Here is a 19,182-nt window from a genome sequence, read left to right on the forward strand (position 1 = left end):
TCCATTTATTAATCGTTATTTATGCAGGTAGTTATCTCGGCATAGATCCCGTTATGGATAAATCAATACATGGGTTCACAGAAGATAAAATGGTTTTCTGGAAATTTGTCTCTTGGGCTTAAAATAACAAAAGTGTTCTATGTACTTACACAAGCAATTCTCTCTGGCTCCTGGGCTGCGGGACTACAAGGTCTCTGCTACTCTTTCCGATCTATTGCAATAACGTGTGACCACAGCAGTCCGTAGTTGACTACATTAGTAATGTACTGTCCATAGCCAGGTCTGGATGCAACGAGAACGTATTATTATTATTATTATTTATTGTTATAGCGCCATTTATTCCATGGCGCTTTACAAGTGAGGAGGGGTATACATAATAAAAACAAGTACAATAATCTTGAACAATACAAGTCATAACTGGTACAGGAGGAGTGAGGACCCTGCCCGCGAGGGCTCACAATCTACAAGGGATGGGTGAGAATACAGTAGGTGAGGATAGAGCTGATCGTGCAGCGGTTGGTTGATCGGTGGTTACTGCAGGTTGTAGGCTTGTCGGAAGAGGTGGGTCTTCAGATTCTTTTTGAAGGTTTCGATGGTGGGCGAGAGTCTGATGTGTTGTGGTAGAGGGTTCCAGAGTAGGGGTGATACGCGAGAGAAATCTTGTATACGATTGTGGGAAGAGGAGATAAGAGGGGAGTAGAGAAGGAGATCTTGTGAGGATCGGAGGTTGCGTGTAGGTAAGTACTGGGAGACGAGGTCACAGATGTAAGGAGGAGACAGGTTGTGGATGGCTTTGTACGTCATGGTTAGGGTTTTGTACTGGAGTCTCTGGGCAATGGGGAGCCAGTGAAGGGATTGACAGAGGGGAGAGGCCGGAGAATAGCGGGGGGACAGGTGGATTAGTCGGGCAGCAGAGTTTAGAATAGATTGGAGGGGTGCGAGAGTGTTTGAGGGGAGGCCACAGAGCAGGAGGTTGCAGTAGTCAAGACGAGAGATGATGAGGGCATGGACTAGGGTTTTTGCAGATTCTTGGTTGAGGAATGAACGGATTCGTGCAATATTTTTGAGTTGAAGTCGGCAGGAAGTGGAAAGGGCTTGGATATGTGGTTTGAAGGAGAGATCAGCGTCAAGGATAACCCCGAGGCAGCAAGCTTGTGGGACTGGGGAGAGTGGGCAGCCATTTACTGTAATGGATAGGTTCGTTGGGGGGGTCACGTGAGATGGGGGAAAGATAATGAATTCTGTTTTGTCCATGTTAAGTTTCAGAAATTTAGCGGAGAAGAAGGATGAAATAGTGGACAGACATTGAGGGATTCTGGTTAGTAGGGAGGTGATATCTGGTCCAGAGATGTAGATCTGTGTGTCATCAGCATAGAGGTGATACTGAAAGCCATGAGATTCTATGAGCTGTCCCAGGCCAAAGGTGTAAATGGAGAAGAGCAGGGGCCCAAGGACTGAACCTTGTGGGACTCCGACAGAGAGGGGGCGAGGTGAGGAGGTGGTGTGTGAGTGGGAGACGCTGAATGTCCGGTCTGTTAGGTATTGAAATTCCCCACAAAAATCTTTAATCTCTGCCACTTTTAGTTACTAGATTGATACGAAATGTGATTCTTAAGCTTCTCTAATGTGACAATATTCTCATACATAGAATGACACCTTATAAGAACCGGTGCCCAGATATCCGATCCACGGCCACATCCTCTCTAACAATCTGTAAGGGTACCGTCACACATTGAAATTTCCATCGCTACGACGTTACGATTCGTGACGTTCTAGCGATATCGTTACGATATCGCTGTGTCTGACACGCTACTGCGATCAGACACCCTGCTGAGAATCGTACGTCGTAGCAGATCGTTTGGAACTTTCTTTCGTCGCTTGATCACCCGCTGACATCGCTGGATCGTTGTGTGTGACAGCGATCCAGCGATGTCTTCGCTTGTAACCAGGGTAAACATCGGGTAACTAAGCGCAGGGCCGCGCTTAGTAACCCGATGTTTACCCTGGTTACAAGCGTAAACGTAAAAAAAACAAACAGTACATACTCACCCGTCGGTGTCCTTCAGGTCCCTTGCCGTCTGCTTCCTGCTCTGAGTGCCGGCCGGAAAGTGAGAGCAGAGCGCAGCGGTGCTGCGATCTGCTCTCACTGTACGGCTGCACTCAGAGCAGGAAGCAGACGGCAAGGGACCTGAAGGACACCGACGGGTGAGTATGTACTGTTTGTTTTTTTACGTTTACGCTGGTAACCAGGGTAAACATCGGGTTACTAAGCGCGGCCCTGCGCTTAGTTACCCGATGTTTACCCTGGTTACCCGGGGACTTCGGCATCGCTCCAGCGCCGTGATTGCAACGTGTGACCGCAGTCTACGACGCTGGAGCGATGATTATACGACGCTGCGACGTCACGAATCGTGCCGTCGCAGCGATGAAAATTTCAATGTGTGACGGTACCCTAAGATATCCCCCTTCAGCTACTCAGGGTCATCAACAAATTCAGATTTGTTTTTTTCAGTGGATCAAAAGGAGAAGCAAAGATTAATTGCACTCTGAGCCACCATAAAAAGGGTGAGTTGAAGTCCTAATTAGGTATATGCAGGAAGTACTTCTAGATGTATAGCCATAGAGCGTCGTATGTCACCCATAGGCTTGGCATTCCTCTATATGGAATTGTGTACCAGACTGCACTATGGCCTGCTTAAAGGAGTTTTCCCCTTTCAGGAATGTGGACCCAAATGCTGTATAAGAAGAAATGGAGCAGTTACTCACGCTATCTGAGTCCAGTGTTTGCTCCCTGCAGCGTCTTGGCTGTAGGGGTGACGCCACATCGGCAGCATGAATCCATGCTGTAGTCACTTACTGAGCTCAGCAGCCTGTGTTATCTATTTCCACACAGCTGCTGAGCTCAGTGATTGTCTGCACAGTGATGTGAGGTGTTCAGCATGATGTTACCGCTACAGAAAAACTGCAAAGACTTGAGCCGCTGTGGGTAGCTGGCGCCAGACCCAAGGAGGGTAAGTACTTACAGCACTTGGGGTCCACTTTCCTGAAAGTGAGGAAATCCCTTTAACAAATGGTATATTGGCTACACAGTCACTCTTTTGGCCTCTGTTAGATGAAAGGGAGGTCCTATGTACAGGTTTAATGTATGGGCTGGAAGCATTCCTTGGGCATAAACTCTGTAAATTGCCTCCTCGGAGAGGAAGAAGACTTGGACTCGCTTGAATAGGTGGCACTAGAGTTCAAGTCCTCTTCCTCTCTGAAGAGGCAATTTGCATATTTGAGTTCCCAAAGGACCATTGCATGGTCTAAAAGTCTCATTACCTTGGCATGTCACTCTTCACGAGGAGAATTGTTAACCCTTTAGTCCCCAGTCAGAGGCCTCTCATACAGCTAAATCACATCTCATTTTTGCACTGAGGAGAGACAACACCCCGAAACACGTGTCTGCAAATAGAGATTCTGGTTTGGCTTTTATCCCGAGTCATGTGGCAAGGCTCGTTAAATGGTCGATATTGACTTTTAGGATTGTTACATATTTATTTACTCATTTAAGTCACTCAGAGAGCGCCATTAATTCCACTGTGCTTTGCATACATTCTTATCTCTGTCCCCATTGTGGCTCACAATCTGTTACCTATCTGTATGTCTTTGAAGTGGTGGAAACACGCAAACACGGGGAGAACATAGAAACTCCTTGCAGGTGTTGTCATTGGTGGCTCATTTGTTAGTTGCAGTGCTAACAACTGAGCCACCGTGCTGCAACATCCAGTAGGTTTATAATAGAGTTTAAGTCCTTTTCCTCTCTGAAGAGGCAATTTTGCATAGTTCTTTTCACAGAGAAGCATTACATGGCCTGTAAGTCTCCTTACTTTGGCAGGTCAGACATGTCACGGTGCATATACCAAACACACATTGCATGTATGAATTCAGCCTGGCCTTTCCTTTTGTCATGTGCACAGTCTTCCATGTCTCTAGGATAAAGTCCAAAGTACATTGTAAATAATCGATTAATCAAAGGTTCTTGCATTACTGCAGACAATGGATTGCATGGAAACCACCAAGGTGTGTGCCAGAACACCCAGAAAGTCCATTCATATATAATTATTGCCTTTGATCTTTCCTTGGGATGTGTACCACTTGGAGATCTTTCATTTCACACTTTTTCAGAGGCTGCGTCACTCAACTTACTAGTAAAACTTACCTTGTGTGCCATGAGTCATGTGTTACTGCGGATAAGGAACACGTTTCAATTTTTTTAATAGTATCTGCTTCTGAAAACAAAAATCTGCAGATGTAAACTGCTGAGTATTCGTTTCATTCTGTCTGCAGATGTTTTTTTTCACAGTCATTGCCCCATGTTAAAGTACCAAATGCAGTCATTGCCCCCTGCAGCAGTCAGCCTTCTATAAACGCCATTCAGTCAGTGCCCGTGTTGTGGCCACCCCCCACCAAGAAGTAGAACCACACGTTGTCCACTCAAGTAATCCCAGCTTGATCAAAGCTGAAATATGTTAGCATCCTTCCAACAGTCTTGATTAGGCCGGGGTCACACTTGCGTGTGCAATGCGAGAAACTCGCATCAATACCTGGCACTACCGCCGGCACTTGCTCCAGTCCCGAGTCCCGGCGGCAGTGCCGGGTATTGATGCGAGAGATTCATGTGAGTTTCTCGCACTGCACACGCAAGTGTGACCCCGGCCTTAGAAAGATATGGCCTTCTAGCTAGCTTGTCCCATGCTACAGTCCCTCAGGTCACAGTAGTCACAGTGCCCCAAACAATACACTTCAATACTGTCCACTTATAGTACCTCCATTATTTTATGATTATACATTTTTATAGCGCCATTTATTCCATGGCGCTTTACATGTGAAAAAGGGGGCAAATATAGACATACATTAAACATGAGCAAAAAACAAGGCACACAGGTACATAAGGAGGGAGGACCCTGCCCGCGAGGGCTCACAGTCTACAGTGGTTGGGTGAGGATACACTAGGAGAGGGTAGAGCTGGTTGTGCGGCAGTTCAGTAGGTTGAGGATCACTGCAGGCTGTAGGCTTGTCGGTAGAGGTGAGTCTTCAGGTTCTTTTTGAAGGTGTCACGATAGGCGAGAGTCTGATGTGTAGGGGTAGAGAGTTCCAGGGTAGGGGGGATGCGCGGGAGAAGTCTTGGATGCGGTTATGGGAAGAAGAGATGAGAGGGGAGTAGAGAAGGAGATCTTGAGAGGATCGAAGATTGCGTGTAGGTAAGTACCGGGAGACACGGTCACAGATGTATGGAGGAGACAGGTTGTGGATGGCTCCATGGCAGGTTCTGCCCAAGCCAGAATGAAGGGGGTCAGGGTTAGGCCGGTTTCCAACATTTATGGTCTGTGTATGACCCATTATGTCTGGACATGTCCATGAATGTCAGACATGTGAAACCGGCCTTGATGTTTTATTGGAAGGACATTCATTAGCACTTGACGTATTTAACCCTTGGTTGTGGTCCAGTTTTCTAATTTGTCATTTTAGGTAACAGTAGCTGAAATGCTTTTACTTATTACAGTAATTCTGATTTTTTTTTTTTTTAACTTCTTTTTTTCTCTCGATATGTTATGCCCAGTTTGTGCCACTGAGCGATGGCAGTTCTCTAATTATTTTCTTTTTCCTGGTTTGGTGAATACACTACATGTGGCCCTAATCTTTTAGCTGAGTAAATGACAGGGCAAAGGAATTAAAGGGAATCTGTCAGCAGGATTTTGCTAGCTCATCTCTGATAAGTAAAATGTAGAGAAAGAGACTATCATTCCAGTGATATATCACTTAGATTACTAGATACAGCAGTTGTGACACAATCAGACTTTTAGATGTAACAGAACTCAAAAGTTAACCCCAACAACACAGTTTTTTATGTACATTGTCTAATGACAGTGAGGTGTTTCTCATAGGAAGGGGCATGGTTGGACCAGGGCTCACATGGCTTGTAGGCCAGGCAGTGATAATGTCCTGGTGATAAAACCTTCATTGTATGGAAGCGGCACACAGCCTAATAAGTGATACATTTCTGAAATCTGTGTCTCAGCCCTAACCTCAGCTGCCCTCAGATTACATATCAAAAACCTTATGACCTATCCCCTTTAAAGCTCTATATGCCCAATTTTGGGGATTTAAAAATCATTGGTTGACAATCGCAAAGGCCGTGTGGTGAAATAACGAATGAAAAAACTCAGAAGTGACCTCATTTTGTAAATTGCACATCATAAGGTATTCATAATGGGGTGTAGTAAGCATTTCGATTCGCAAAGTGTCTTACAGAAATTAATGTGCAGTAGATGATAAAAAGTGCTAAATATTTTTTTGCCCACAGTTTATTTTTGATTCCATTAGCCATCAGGTATAAATGGCATTTTTCACGGGGTTTTTTTCTTTCTACAGGTCCGTATGGAAATACTGAATTTGTGGTGTTTTCTTTACTGGCGTTTTCCTATTTTTGAAAAATTAAAAAAAAAAACTTTAAAAGATGATTTTTGTGTTGCCATATTCTAGGAGGATTTTATGTTTGTGTTGATGGAGTTTTATAATTACTTATTTTAGAGATGGGTTCTACTTTTTATTGAAAGAATTTTGAGGTACTTGGGATGTTTTGATCACCTTTTATAACATCTTGGGAGGCTAGATAAACAAAAAAAAGTGCTACAAATTGTCTTTTTTTTCTCCAACGTTTCATGGGAAGGTTAAATAACTTGTTAAAGTTAACGTTACACGGTAATTCAGGTTGTTGTGGACAATGGATTCATACTAAATAGTTATAGTTTATGGTGAAAAAGGATTCATGGGACTTTTTGATTACTTTTAATTGATTTTTTTGTTGTTTATTTTTTAATGTAAGGTGACCAAAAACAGCATCTGTGTGGTTAATGTGGCAAACTAGGTGCTCGTGCACTTTGGTTGGTGCTCCACAATATTAGACTGAGCAGCACCCCACCCACATTATGGTTGATGGTGTTTAGTACATTCTTGTTAGTGGTGTTTTGGCTAAAATCCTGCACATGTTGGGAAACAGATGCAGAGAACAGGTACCGTATATACTAGAGTATAAGCTGACCCCAGTATAAGCCGACCCCCCCTAATTTTGCCACAAAAAACTGGGAAAACTTAATGACTCGAGTATAAGCCTAGGCTGTGAAATGCAGCAGCTACCGGTAAATGTCAAAAGTAAAAATAGATACCAATAAAAGTAAAATTAATTGAGACATCAGTAGGTTAAGTGTTTTTGAATATCCATATTAAATCAGGAGCCCCATATAATGCTCCATACAGTTTATGATGGCCCCATAAGATGTTCCATATTAAAATATGCCCCATATAATCCTGCATAAAGGTTAATAAAGGCCCCATAAGATGCTCCATAGACACATTTGCCCAATATAATGCTGCACAAATGCTGATTATGGCTCCATAAGATGCTCTATAAAGATATTTGCCCCATATAGTGCTGCACAAACCTTGATTATGGCCCTATAAGATGCTCCATACAGACACTTGCCCCATATACTGTAGTGCCCTACAAACGTTAATTATGGCCCCATACAGACACTTGCCCCATATAGTGCTGCACAAACATTATGGCCCCATATAGTGCTGCACAAACATTATGGCCCCATATAGTGCTGCACAAACATTATGGCCCCATATAGTGCTGCACAAAAGTTATGGGCCCCATATAGTGCTGCACAAACATTATGGGCCCCATATAGTGCTGCACAAACATTATGGCCCCCATATAGTGCTGCACAAACTTTATTGCCCCATATAGTGCTGCACAAACGTTATGGCCCCATATAGTGCTGCACAAACATTATGGGCCCCATATAGTGCTGCACTCCATTCCACCTGGCTCTATGAAGCTCGGGACCACTAGGGGCTACCTCGGTCGGACCCCCAATGATTAGAAAGTTATTACCTATCCAGTAGATGCGGAATAACTATTAATCTTGAGAACACACCTTTTCAGGTGTGACAAACTCACTTTAAGTGGAGGGAGTGACTAATAAGTAAGGAAAGAGACACGATTCACTAAGATATATTACAAAGTTTCTTACCTACCATCGTACTGTTGATTTATAAAAATAAAAAATGAAGCAACATGTACTGTGAGGACTGAGCAGACAGGTGGCATAGGGATTTACACTGACAGCACTGACACCTCCTTTCCAGTGGTGGTGTAATTTTGTTGCATCCATCCCAATCTCCAGACTGGTCCTGCTGTGCACTAGCACTCTCTGCTCTATAATGTATCTGTAAAGAATGGCAAATCTGAGAGATAAAAACTAAATGCATCCTCATACCTTTTGGAGAGGTGTTGCAAAGAGCTTCTCTAACTTTGGTGGACCTGTCCGATGTGAATAAGCACTGCATAGAAGTGTCACTGCCAGATTACACCTAACCACTAGGGGTTCCAGCAGGAGGGGGCCAATTTCTCATTATATTTTTGACATTGGATCCCTGAATAATTAGGGATTCGTCCTATATCTGAAATGTTCAGCTGTGACAGATGTTTACTGAAAATATATCTGAAGAAATTCCGTAATAAACCACTTTGTCTCCTTCTTAGAAATACAGTCACGTGCGATTGGCTGGAACCAAAGACCCTCGTTCATACTTCAAGACGAAGACATGGTGGCTTGGTCTCATATTGATGATATTGGGCGAGGTAGCCGTGTTTTCATCCTATGCCTTTGCTCCTTTGTCTCTTATTGTGCCCCTCAGTGCTGTGTCTCTCATAGGTAAGTTCTTTCGGCAAGAAACGCTCATTCTTGTCTTGGCCATAAGTACTGTACAGTATATATCTGCTCCATTAGTTCCTGCTATTCTTCCGTCGGTGTCGGGCTGATACTAATGATGCCTTGTAGGATATATAGTATGTAGGCAAATATTGTGCTGGTGGACCTAAGAGTCACTTTCATAGTTTGGGGAATCCAGTGGGCTCATTTTAACTAAGGTGTTGACTACTGATGGGCGAACCCCTGGATGTGCGGATCCGGTGAGTTTGGTCAAACAATTAAAAAAAAAAGTTTGGTTCAGGTACCAGAACAGTACATGAACCCAGACCCTATTCAATTGAATGGGAGGCCTGAACATCCAGTGTATGCCATGCTGTCATGTGCATGGCAAACACTGCCTCTGAACGGCGGTAAAAATATTACCGCCTGTCAGAGAGCTGTGGTTCCCATGCTGTCAAATGACAGCGTGAGTCTGCAGCTGCGACCAGAGGTAAAAAGCTTACCTCTGGTCACTGGCATTGGCTGATGGGACTACTACTCCCATCAGCCTACGCCTTCTGCTGTTAATAACAGCAAGAGCAGGCAGCAGCTGATAGGATTTGTCATCAGACTGCGCTATAAATAAATAATAAAAAAAAAAAAAAATGGTGTGGGTTCCCCTGTATTTTTGATAATCAGCCAGGCAAAACTGACAGCTGTGGGCTGCAACACTCAGCTGTTAGCGTTGGCAAAGCAGGTTATCAAGAATAGAGAGGTACCCACGCCATTTCTTTAAATAAAGAAAAACGGCGTCAGGTCCCCCCCCCCCCCAACATTTTGCCAGCCAGCCAAGCTAAAGCAGACACCTAGGCACTGGTATTCTCAGGCTGGTAAGGGGCCTTGGATACTGGTCCAGCCTAAAAATAGCTGCCTGCGGCTCTTTCCACTTGCCCTGTAGCGGTGGGAAGTGGGGTAATATTTGTGGAGTTGATGTCAACTTTGTACTGTCTGGTGGCATCAAGCCCACGGGATAGTAATAGTGCGGTGTCTATATCCTCTCCATTACTAATCCTATAATTATATTATAAATAAACACACAGCCAAAATAAAGCCCTTTATTTGAAATAAAAAAAAAACACAAAAACACTTTTGCTCTAAAATAACAAACAGTTATACTCCCCTTACACCAACATCACCTAACTCCATTCAAGCCATTGTCTCCTGTAATATAAAAATAACCATATCCCTTACCTGTGTCACGCCGTAATCCACGTCTGGGGATAAATAGTTTCCAACCTAGACGGTACCTCAATGAGATAACCATAAAGCATAAAACTTTGCATTATAAAAATTGGTCCAAAATAGAAAAAAGCATAAAACTTTGCATTATAAAAATTGATTTGTTGCAATTTCTGAGACCCGAAACTTTTATATTTTGCCTACCTTGGAGCCTGTTATGGACTTGTTTTCTTAGGGGGTTATGTACAATGTTTTGATTAAATTGCCAAAACATAATTTTGTTATGAGGAATTGGGGTGATGGGCGCCACATAGATCGCAAACATTTAAATGCTGTTTTCAGAAATTGACAACGGCATCCAAATAAACAGCTAGCTCCAGGCACTGCTTTTAGAGGCAGATGCTGGCTTTATAGCACAGCTGGCACCCAATGTATAGGAAGCATGCTCTGTTCCTATCAGCCATATCCAGCATAGGACTTGCTGGTGTATACTGTGTTCAGAAGGAATTAAAGTGGGCAATACCTTTTAATTCACTGCATAAATCTTATGTAGTAAGCTCCTGAGTTCCCTCTGTTGGGACTGCGGTCTGTCAGAATTTCATAGTTTTACCACATGGTGTGAGACTTTGAGCTAACTCTTAATCGGTGGCTTTGTGAAATACTAATTCAATATAGAGGTTTTTATTTCTTCTTTTTTTTCAGCAAGCTCAATAATAGGCATTATATTTATTAAGGAAAAGTGGAAGCCAAAGGAATTCCTAAGTGAGTATTGATTACATGGGGACATTTAGTTTCCTTTTTTTTTTATATACAACACTCCTTAGTCATAATATAAACATACTGTAAGTTTCCTAAATAATTTTTTTATGTTTTCATTATTGTCAGACGGCCAACTGTGCTACTGAATAGCTCTACTTGTCTGTTCCCTGTCCAGGTATACATCTACTGGACAGCAGAGAACTTTGGTTTTTTTGGGAAGCCCCCCTGTTGTAAATGATTTGCTCCATAGTGTTGTTTGCTGCCTACAGCAGATGGTAACTGTTACTTTTTTCTGGTTAATCACTCAATGGGGATACTTATGCTAAATGTGCCAGAATTCTGGAGACATTTGCATCTGGCTCGCTTGACTAGTACCCCACTTTCTCATGTGTTTTAGACACTTTCTGTGCCTTGCCTGACGAAGGATATGTGGCCAAAAAGAATGACGCAATCTAGTAAGTGGTGCAAACTTAAGACTAACGGTCTGATTCGTTAAGACTGGAAATGTGCATGCGAGTTCTACTAAAGTAAGATGCATGCCTCTTACTGAATTAGGCGCATATTACAGCAGCCGTGTGCCTCCTCGAGAAATGTTACTAGAGTACATATCTGGCATAATTTCCACCTCTAAAGAATGATGACTTTGTCATGAGCCCATACTGTCCCCTACTTCTGTAAAGCTGTCTGGGGTTTCTGTGAAAAAGCCAAAAGTTGCTAATTTTTTGCTCAAGTTCAAGTTGCGCAGAAATTTGGCAACATTTCCAGGTGTTTTATGCCAGAATTCTGATGTAAAGACGTTGAGGAATCGGGCACTATATATCTAAAGATGCACCATATTTATCAGAAGTATGACCCACTTTGATAAACATGCCGTACTTTAAGACTGTCTAGTCTACGTTTGTACCACTTACCTTACTTTTGGCGTATACCATTTCCGTTATCCAGATGACTTTTGATATTTCTGTTAGACATACAGTTTAAACCTTCTTTTCACAGGACAATGAATGTCATTTTTCCCTTTTGGTAACCTGAGAAGCTCTGGCCGATAGTGTGCTTGTTGCTTTGCTAACACACTCTATGCAATCCTGGCTCTGTGCATTTAGTTTTGTCCATACGATCATAAATATAAATAGTCATCTCAGATTTTTCTTATTACTACTGTCATGCCCATTACCTGGGTCATTAGCCACCAATGTGTGTGATGTCGCCTCTACGCTTGTTAGGGCTCATTTCCACATGCGAGGCACACGTCCGTATCTCGCATGTGGAAACCAAGCTGTGGAGCCGGCACTGCAGAGCGGAGCGTGCGGCCGCATAGGAACACATGGAGCTGCACAGCTCCGCTCCAAAGTGCCGGCGCCAGAGCTTGGTTTCCACATGCGAGATACGGACGTGTGCCTCGCATGTGGAAATGAGCCCTTATAGTGAAATACTGCACCCACCGATCTGATTTGGACACAACTGATTGCACAGGAGGTGTCTGATTCCCACTACTTGGGCTAAGATATTGGCATGGCTTAAACTTTAGTGTTAAACATTGCTTTTCCTTGTAATCATATATTTATTTATTTTTCCTTATTGACCCTATTTTTCTTCAATACTTCCTTTTTCTTTTAAGAAACACTAAACTTAAAGGGTTTCCAGCTGACGAAGAAAACTTTCTAGGCAGTGTAGCATTTGGAATCTGGAGGGCAGTTGCAGACTCATGTATTCTGTCATCCGAGAGAATAGGGCCATTATGCAAATTGACTAATATTGACTTGTATGGCCAAGGGCAATCCGAATATCAGATCTCCGACCATGCAGAGATTTTTATGTTTTTTTACCCTTGTACAGATTCAGTCCAAGGAAAAAATCGTGAGTTGCACATCCCCATAGACTAACATTGGTCCCAGTGCGATCTGATATTTTGTTGCATTGCAATTGGAAAATACAGTGGAGTGCACCTGGCCGACTAAACAAATTGCTAGGATTGTGTCCTGTTATGCAGTCCCAGCATTTATGGAGATGACCAGCATATTTGCCGTCATGTGCCAATGGCTCTCTACCGCTTCTTTGAAAGCTTTGACACAATCACAAATTGTTTTCTCACTTCCAGTGCTGGGGAATGTGAAACTGTAATTCTGAGGAAGTTTTTATCCTACATGGCTTGCGTAGCCTACCTCTTTTTAATATGGTCCTAAACGTTGTGTGTAGGGAAATTTATCATTACATGGTGGTCATTCAAATGATGTGCTGATCATCAGAGCTGGAGCAGCTCTTCCAAATCCCCACCCACCTCTGACTTTCATATAGATAGGGTATGTTATCCTTTGACGATCCCTTTACCTGTTCTGGAGCCTAAAAAGACTGTATGCTTTAGCTAAATCATGGAAGCTTCAGCAGCGCCAACCTTAGATGGGAGGAAACGAGAAGGATTTGCTGTTCTCCTTGCCAAATGTATGTAGGATTGTTTGCTTCTGGAGAAGATAGCCATGCAGACTAAGAAATAGATCTTTTGTTTTTACTTTTTCACCTGTCCTTTTTAAAAACTCAAAAGGAAAGTTTTCAAGCCTTGTGCAAGAAAGTAGACCAGCAGCCAGTTGCTTTAATTCTGCTCATGGTGCAATCATAGGGTGCACTGCCCATATGTGGCCAGAAGCCACGCCCACCTGCAGGAGCCAATAGGCAAATAAGGATACCGCTAATGCCTCAGTGTTACTGCCCTGATTGGCCGCTGCAGGTGGGTGTGGCTTTCTTCCGCATGTAGCGGAGCTAATCGCAACGATAGCCCTTCTGACACATTCTGATCCTTTGCATTCGTTTTCATACTACTTTACCTTTTTGCACAATATCACCTCATTTCAATGACTTACTGATTTTATGATCATGTAACCAGCAGATTTTCACCTGCATGTTCACTAATCCAGCTTTCTCTGATTTCTGTATGTGTCTTCTTCCATCCCCCAAAAGGACGTTATATCTTGTCCTTTTTAGGCTGTGGCTTAGCGGTCATTGGCACGTATCTGCTGATAACTTTTGGGCCCAACAGTCATGAGAAGATGACAGGAGAGAACATCGTTAGACACTTAGTAAGCTGGCCATTCCTGCTGTACATGGTAAGTTTTACATTTGTGCGTGTGGGGTGTAAGAGAGCTCTAATAATATTGTAGTCATTTCTGGCTGCGCCAGTCCCCAAGATCCAGTGGCCTAGAACGTGGACATTTAGCTTTTTGCAGTTAACATTGTGTTTTCATGTCATTGTCCTGTTGCAATCAAAACTGTTCATTGGAAATTAGGTTTATTAGTAACATTTAGAAACTTTCTGCTGTTTGCCATAAACTAATCAACAAGAACAATTAACCCCTTACCAAAATTGGACATTCTGGTATACAGCGGGCTATGGAGCTTGAACCCACACTATACTCTTCAGATGTGAACTGTATTAGCCCTGAAATGCTTTGTAAATCTCTGACAGGTGCATTTAAAGAGGTTTTCCTATGAACAAAGTTAATTTTAAACTTGATTTTAATTAATAGATCTTGGAATAATAATCATTTCCACAATTGAATGAGTTTAAAAAAAAATGTTCCTGTGCTGAGATAATCTTATAAATGTGCCCCTGCTGTGTACTGTGTAATGGCTGTGTCTGACCCTGCAGGGACATGATCTGATCATACCACAGCTCCTGGGCAGGGAAGGATTCAAAGGGACAAAGGGAGTATACAGACATTATAGCACCGGATAACATCTACTTCTTCTTTTTTTTTAGATAAAGGAACTTTGATATGATCAGACCATGTCCCTGTATGTCAGACACAGCCATTACACAGTGCACAGCAGGGACACATTTATAAGATTATCTCAGCACAGGAACATTTTATATAAACAAATCCAGTTGTGGAACTTATTATTATTCCAAGATCTACTGATTAAAATGAAATTATTTAGTGGGAAAACCCTTTTAACCCCTTAATCCCATATGACGTATTATCCTGTCAAGGTGACCTGGGACCTAATTCCCAGGGATGGGATAGTACATCATAGCGATCGGCCGCGCTCACGGGGGAGCGCAGCAGATCACGGCCGGGTGTCAGCTATGTGCCAGGAGCGGTCACGGACCACCCCCGGCACAATAACCCCCTGCACACTGCGATCAAACATGATCGCAGCGTTCCGGGGGCATAGGGAAGCATCCTGCAGGGAGGGGGCTCCCTGCGGGCTTCCCTGAGACCCTCGGTACAAGGCGATGTGCTCACCTTGTACCAAGCTTCTCCTCCCTGCAGGCCACGGCTGCATCTGGGTCCTGCAGGGAGGTGGCCTACCAAACGCTGGCTCAGAGCAGGCGCTGGTAAGCCTGCAGCCCTGCTTGTCAGATCGCTGATCTGACACAGTGCTGTGCAAAGTGTCAGATCAGTGATCTCACCTTATAACATTATAACAGGGTAAGGGTTAGGGTTGGGGCTAGGGTTAGGGTTTGGATTACATTTACGGTTGGGATTAGTTTAGGGGTGTGTCAGGGTTAGGGGTGTGGTTATGGTTGGGATTAGGGTTAGGGATGTGTTGGAGTTAGGGGTGTGGTTGGGGTTAGGGGTGTGTTTGGGTTAGGGTTTCAGTTAGAATTGGGGGTTTCCACTGTTAAGGCACATCAGGGCTCTCCAAACGCGACATGGCGTCCGATCTCAATTCCAGCCAATTCTGTGTTGAAAAAATAAAACAGTGCTCCTTCCCTTCCGAGCTCTCCCGTGCGCCCAAACAGAGGTTTACCCCAACATATGGGGTATCAGCGTACTCAGGACAAATTGCACAACAACTTCTGGGGTCCAATTTCTCTTGTTTCCCTTGGGAAAATAAAAATTTGGGGGGTTAAAAAACCATTTTTGTGGGAAAAAAAAATATTTTTTTATTTTCACGGCTCTGCGTTATAAACTGTAGTGAAATACTTGGGGGTTCAAAGTTCTCACAACACATCTAGATAAGTTCCTTGGGGGGTCTAGGTTCCAATATGGGGTCACTTGTGGGGGTTTCTACTGTTTGGGTACATCAGGGGGTCTGCAAATGCAACGTGACGCCTGCAGACCAATCCATCTAAGTCTGCATTCCAAATGGCGCTCCTTCCCTTCCGAGCTCTGCCATGCACTCAAGCGGTGGCTCCCCCCACATATGGGGTATCAGCGTACTCAGGAAAAATTGCACAACAACTTTTGGGGTCCAATTTCTCCTGTTACCCTTGGGAATATACAAAACTGGGGGCTAAAAAATAATTTTTGTGGAAAAAAAAATGAATTTTTATTTTCACGGCTCTGCATTATAAACTGTAGTGAAACACTTGGGGGTTTCAATGTTTAGGCACATCAGGGGCTCTCCAAACGCAACATGACGTCGCATCTCAATTCCAGATTCTGAGCTCTGCCATGCGCCCAAACAGTGGTTTACCCCCACATATGGGGTATCGAGGTACTCAGGACAAATTGGACAACAACTTTTGGGGTCCAATTTCTCCTGTTACCCTTGGTAAAATAAAACAAATTGGAGCTGAAGTAAATTTTTTGTGAAAAAAAATTAAATGTTCATTTTTATTTAAACATTCCAAAAATTCCTGTGAAACACCTGAAGGGTTAATAAACTTCTTGAATGTGGTTTTGAGCACCTTGAGGGGTTCAGTTTTTAGAATGGTGTCACACTTGGTTATTTTCTATCATATAGACCCCTGAAAATGACTTCAAATGTGATGTGGTCCCTAAAAAAAAAAAATGGTGTTGTAAAAATGAGAAATTGCTGGTTAACTTTTAACCCTTATAACTCCCTAACAAAAAAAAAAAATTTGTTTCCAAAATTGTGCTGATGTAAAGTAAACATGTGGGAAATGTTACTTATTAAGTATTTTGTGTGACATACCTCTGTGATTTAAGGGCATAAAAATTGCAAAATTTTCAAAATTTTCTCCAAATTTCCATTTTTTTCACAAATAAACGCAGGTAATATCAAAGAAATTTTACCACTGTCATGAAGTACAATATGTCACGAGAAAACAGTGTCAGAATCATCAGGATCCGTTGAATCGTTCCAGAGTTATAACCTCATAAAGGGACAGTGGTCAGAATTGTTAAAATTGGCCCGGTCATTAACATGCAAACCACCCTCAGGGCTTAAGGGGTTAAGGTGCTCGGTCGAGGAGGAGGAGGAGGAGTGTGCGACATTCTAGGCGCCAATGTGTTCTTTTCCTCCGACACCTACCCTGCGACACAATAACAAGGTGCTGATGAGTTCCCATAATTCATGTTACGATAGCTGTTCTGTATTAGGAAGCGCTAATAATAACCTTGTTATTACCATAATCGGGTTAATAAAGTAAACCATGTTGGTATTCATTACCACTGTTATTCTGTGGACATGCACATCTGCTTTTTTTTCCATCCTCACCTTATCCTACAAAATTGGATCATACTGATCATAAGTTGTTCAACCTCTGATTAGCGTCTCGTCGGAGTGTGATTAGCATAATCGGACTGATTTTCTCGGATGAGAGGAAAGTGGTTGTGTGACCCTTGCCTTATTGTGCAAATCGAAACCAAATGTTCCTGTGACCACCAAATCTTGATGTAGGTCTTTTGTAGTAACTCCAGGGGTTTTAACCACCTGCCTCCTCAGGAATCTGGGGGCAGCCAGTGATGGCGTCCTCTTACTGCCGTATCCAGGTAGAGCAGCCAGGGTTTCTTTCAATTTGAACTTCTAATTATATGTATCGTTGTGTCTCTAAGAACATTCAATACGTTTTACCTTGTTTGTTCAGGACAGTGTTCACTTTTTGGACCACTCTCTTGATAATCCAATAATATTCATGACATCGAGGCCATTTCCCCTGAGGAATGGACTAAGCTTCCTCAGGAACGCTGGTGACTATGTATCACGTCTGCAGCAGATCATAACAACCAAAGGGTGATCTAAGTACTAATGATGCTGGTCATGAAGGCGGTTGAATAATTTTGAGACTTCATTAGTCGGTAAAAAACAGTTTGTCCTGAATCCGGAGAAACCAAGTGTTACATTAGTTGTTGTGAGTGATTTACCGTACATTGTTCTTGTTTGTTTGGTTTATTGCAAACAGCAGAAAGATTTTTTATTTTGCTCATAAACCAGATTTGCATTGGGGGTTGACTAGTGATGAGCGAGTGTACTCGTTGCTCGGGTTTTCCCAAGCACGCTCGGGTGACCTCCGAGTATTTGTTAGTGTTCGGATATTTAGTTTTCATCGCCGCAGCTGAATTATTTACAGCTATTAGCCAGGCTGAGTACATGTGGTGGTTGCCTGGTTGCTAGGGAATCCCCACATGTAATCAAGCTCGCTAGTAGCTGTAAATCATTCAGCTGCAGCGATGAAAACTAAATCTCTGAGCAGTCATAAATACTCGGAGACCACCCGAGCGTGCTGGAGAAAACCCGAGCAACGAGTACACTCGCTCATCACTAGGGTTGACCAATTTTGATTGCAACTGTACATTTTTAAATGCCATATTCTGGTTAGTATAAATGTGCAGAAGTGAAGGGCAATGAGGGTTTTGTGTCTTTGTTTATATTAACATTTTCTTATTTCTGTATTTCACAGCTAGTGGAAATCCTTGTTTTCTGCTTCCTGCTCTACTACTACAAGCAGAAGAATGCCAATTATTTGCTGCTCATACTAATGATAGTTGCATTGCTGGGTACGGTAATTGCCACTTATGTTTCTCTTTCCGTTTATTTGACTTTCTAAATCCTACTGTTTGATTTGGTATTTCAGTGGGCACCTAATAGTACGCCATATTTTTTAAATAGTTTTTATCAAGCAATTTTAAAGACTTTTTTTTTTAATTAATCCACTGTATGGATTCACTCTCTCAGGTAGGCATTAGGTAGCATTCACACAGGCAATGTGGGTTGGCCCAAACAGGTGCAGTTTTATTGCTTTTATAAAACTTCTGATGGATTCAAAACCAAATTGGCCTGTTCTGGGCACAGACGTATCGCAGCAAATAAGCAGGCACATATATGTCAGTGCGGTCTCACCAGGACAGATTAGTCATGACTCCTGGTGCAAACTTCATACAGAGAAGAGGCCCGATCCCACCAGTCACAGTGTCACTCAAAGAGAAGTGTTCAACTGCAGCCACAGTTCACACATGCTGCAACTTAAACACGGCTCTCTGCACACACAGACTGCTCAGCTTTTCTAGCTGACCCATGCAGACTTCATTCAGAGAGCAAGCTCGGTACATCTCTCAGCTACAGCTCACATTTTGGCTGGTCACTCACCAGCAGCACAGTTGACTCTGCTTCATCCATCAGACTGACACACCTAGTGATTTCAAGCACTGTTTTTTAAAAAACGAAAGAAAAAAAAAGCTAGTCAGGTGCATCTAATCAAAACCTGCAGTGCTAGGACTTAACTTTGTCCTATGGCTCTGTTACACCACTTATACTTTCA

The 19,182-nt window shown here is 42.9% G+C and overlaps 1 protein-coding gene across 6 annotated transcripts in view; it reads left to right on the top strand.

Annotated features, from left to right (window-relative positions):
• NIPAL3 (NIPA like domain containing 3) overlaps positions 1 to 19,182 on the top strand; it is a 50,375-nt gene that overhangs the window by 9,483 nt on the left and 21,710 nt on the right. For 4 of the 6 annotated variants that reach the window (XM_077296118.1, XM_077296119.1, XM_077296121.1 and 1 more), the window contains 4 exons: positions 8,594 to 8,765; positions 10,683 to 10,742; positions 13,692 to 13,837; positions 18,325 to 18,421. In XM_077296118.1, coding sequence (XP_077152233.1) covers positions 8,594 to 8,765; positions 10,683 to 10,742; positions 13,692 to 13,837; positions 18,325 to 18,421 — 475 coding nt within the window. The remainder of the gene's footprint in view (positions 1 to 8,593; positions 8,766 to 10,682; positions 10,743 to 13,691; positions 13,838 to 18,324; positions 18,422 to 19,182) is intronic. The other 2 variants (XM_077296123.1, XM_077296124.1) reach the window with 1 other exon arrangement.

This window comes from Ranitomeya variabilis, chromosome 3, assembly GCF_051348905.1.
Source record: "Ranitomeya variabilis isolate aRanVar5 chromosome 3, aRanVar5.hap1, whole genome shotgun sequence".
Lineage (NCBI taxonomy): Eukaryota > Metazoa > Chordata > Amphibia > Anura > Dendrobatidae > Ranitomeya > Ranitomeya variabilis.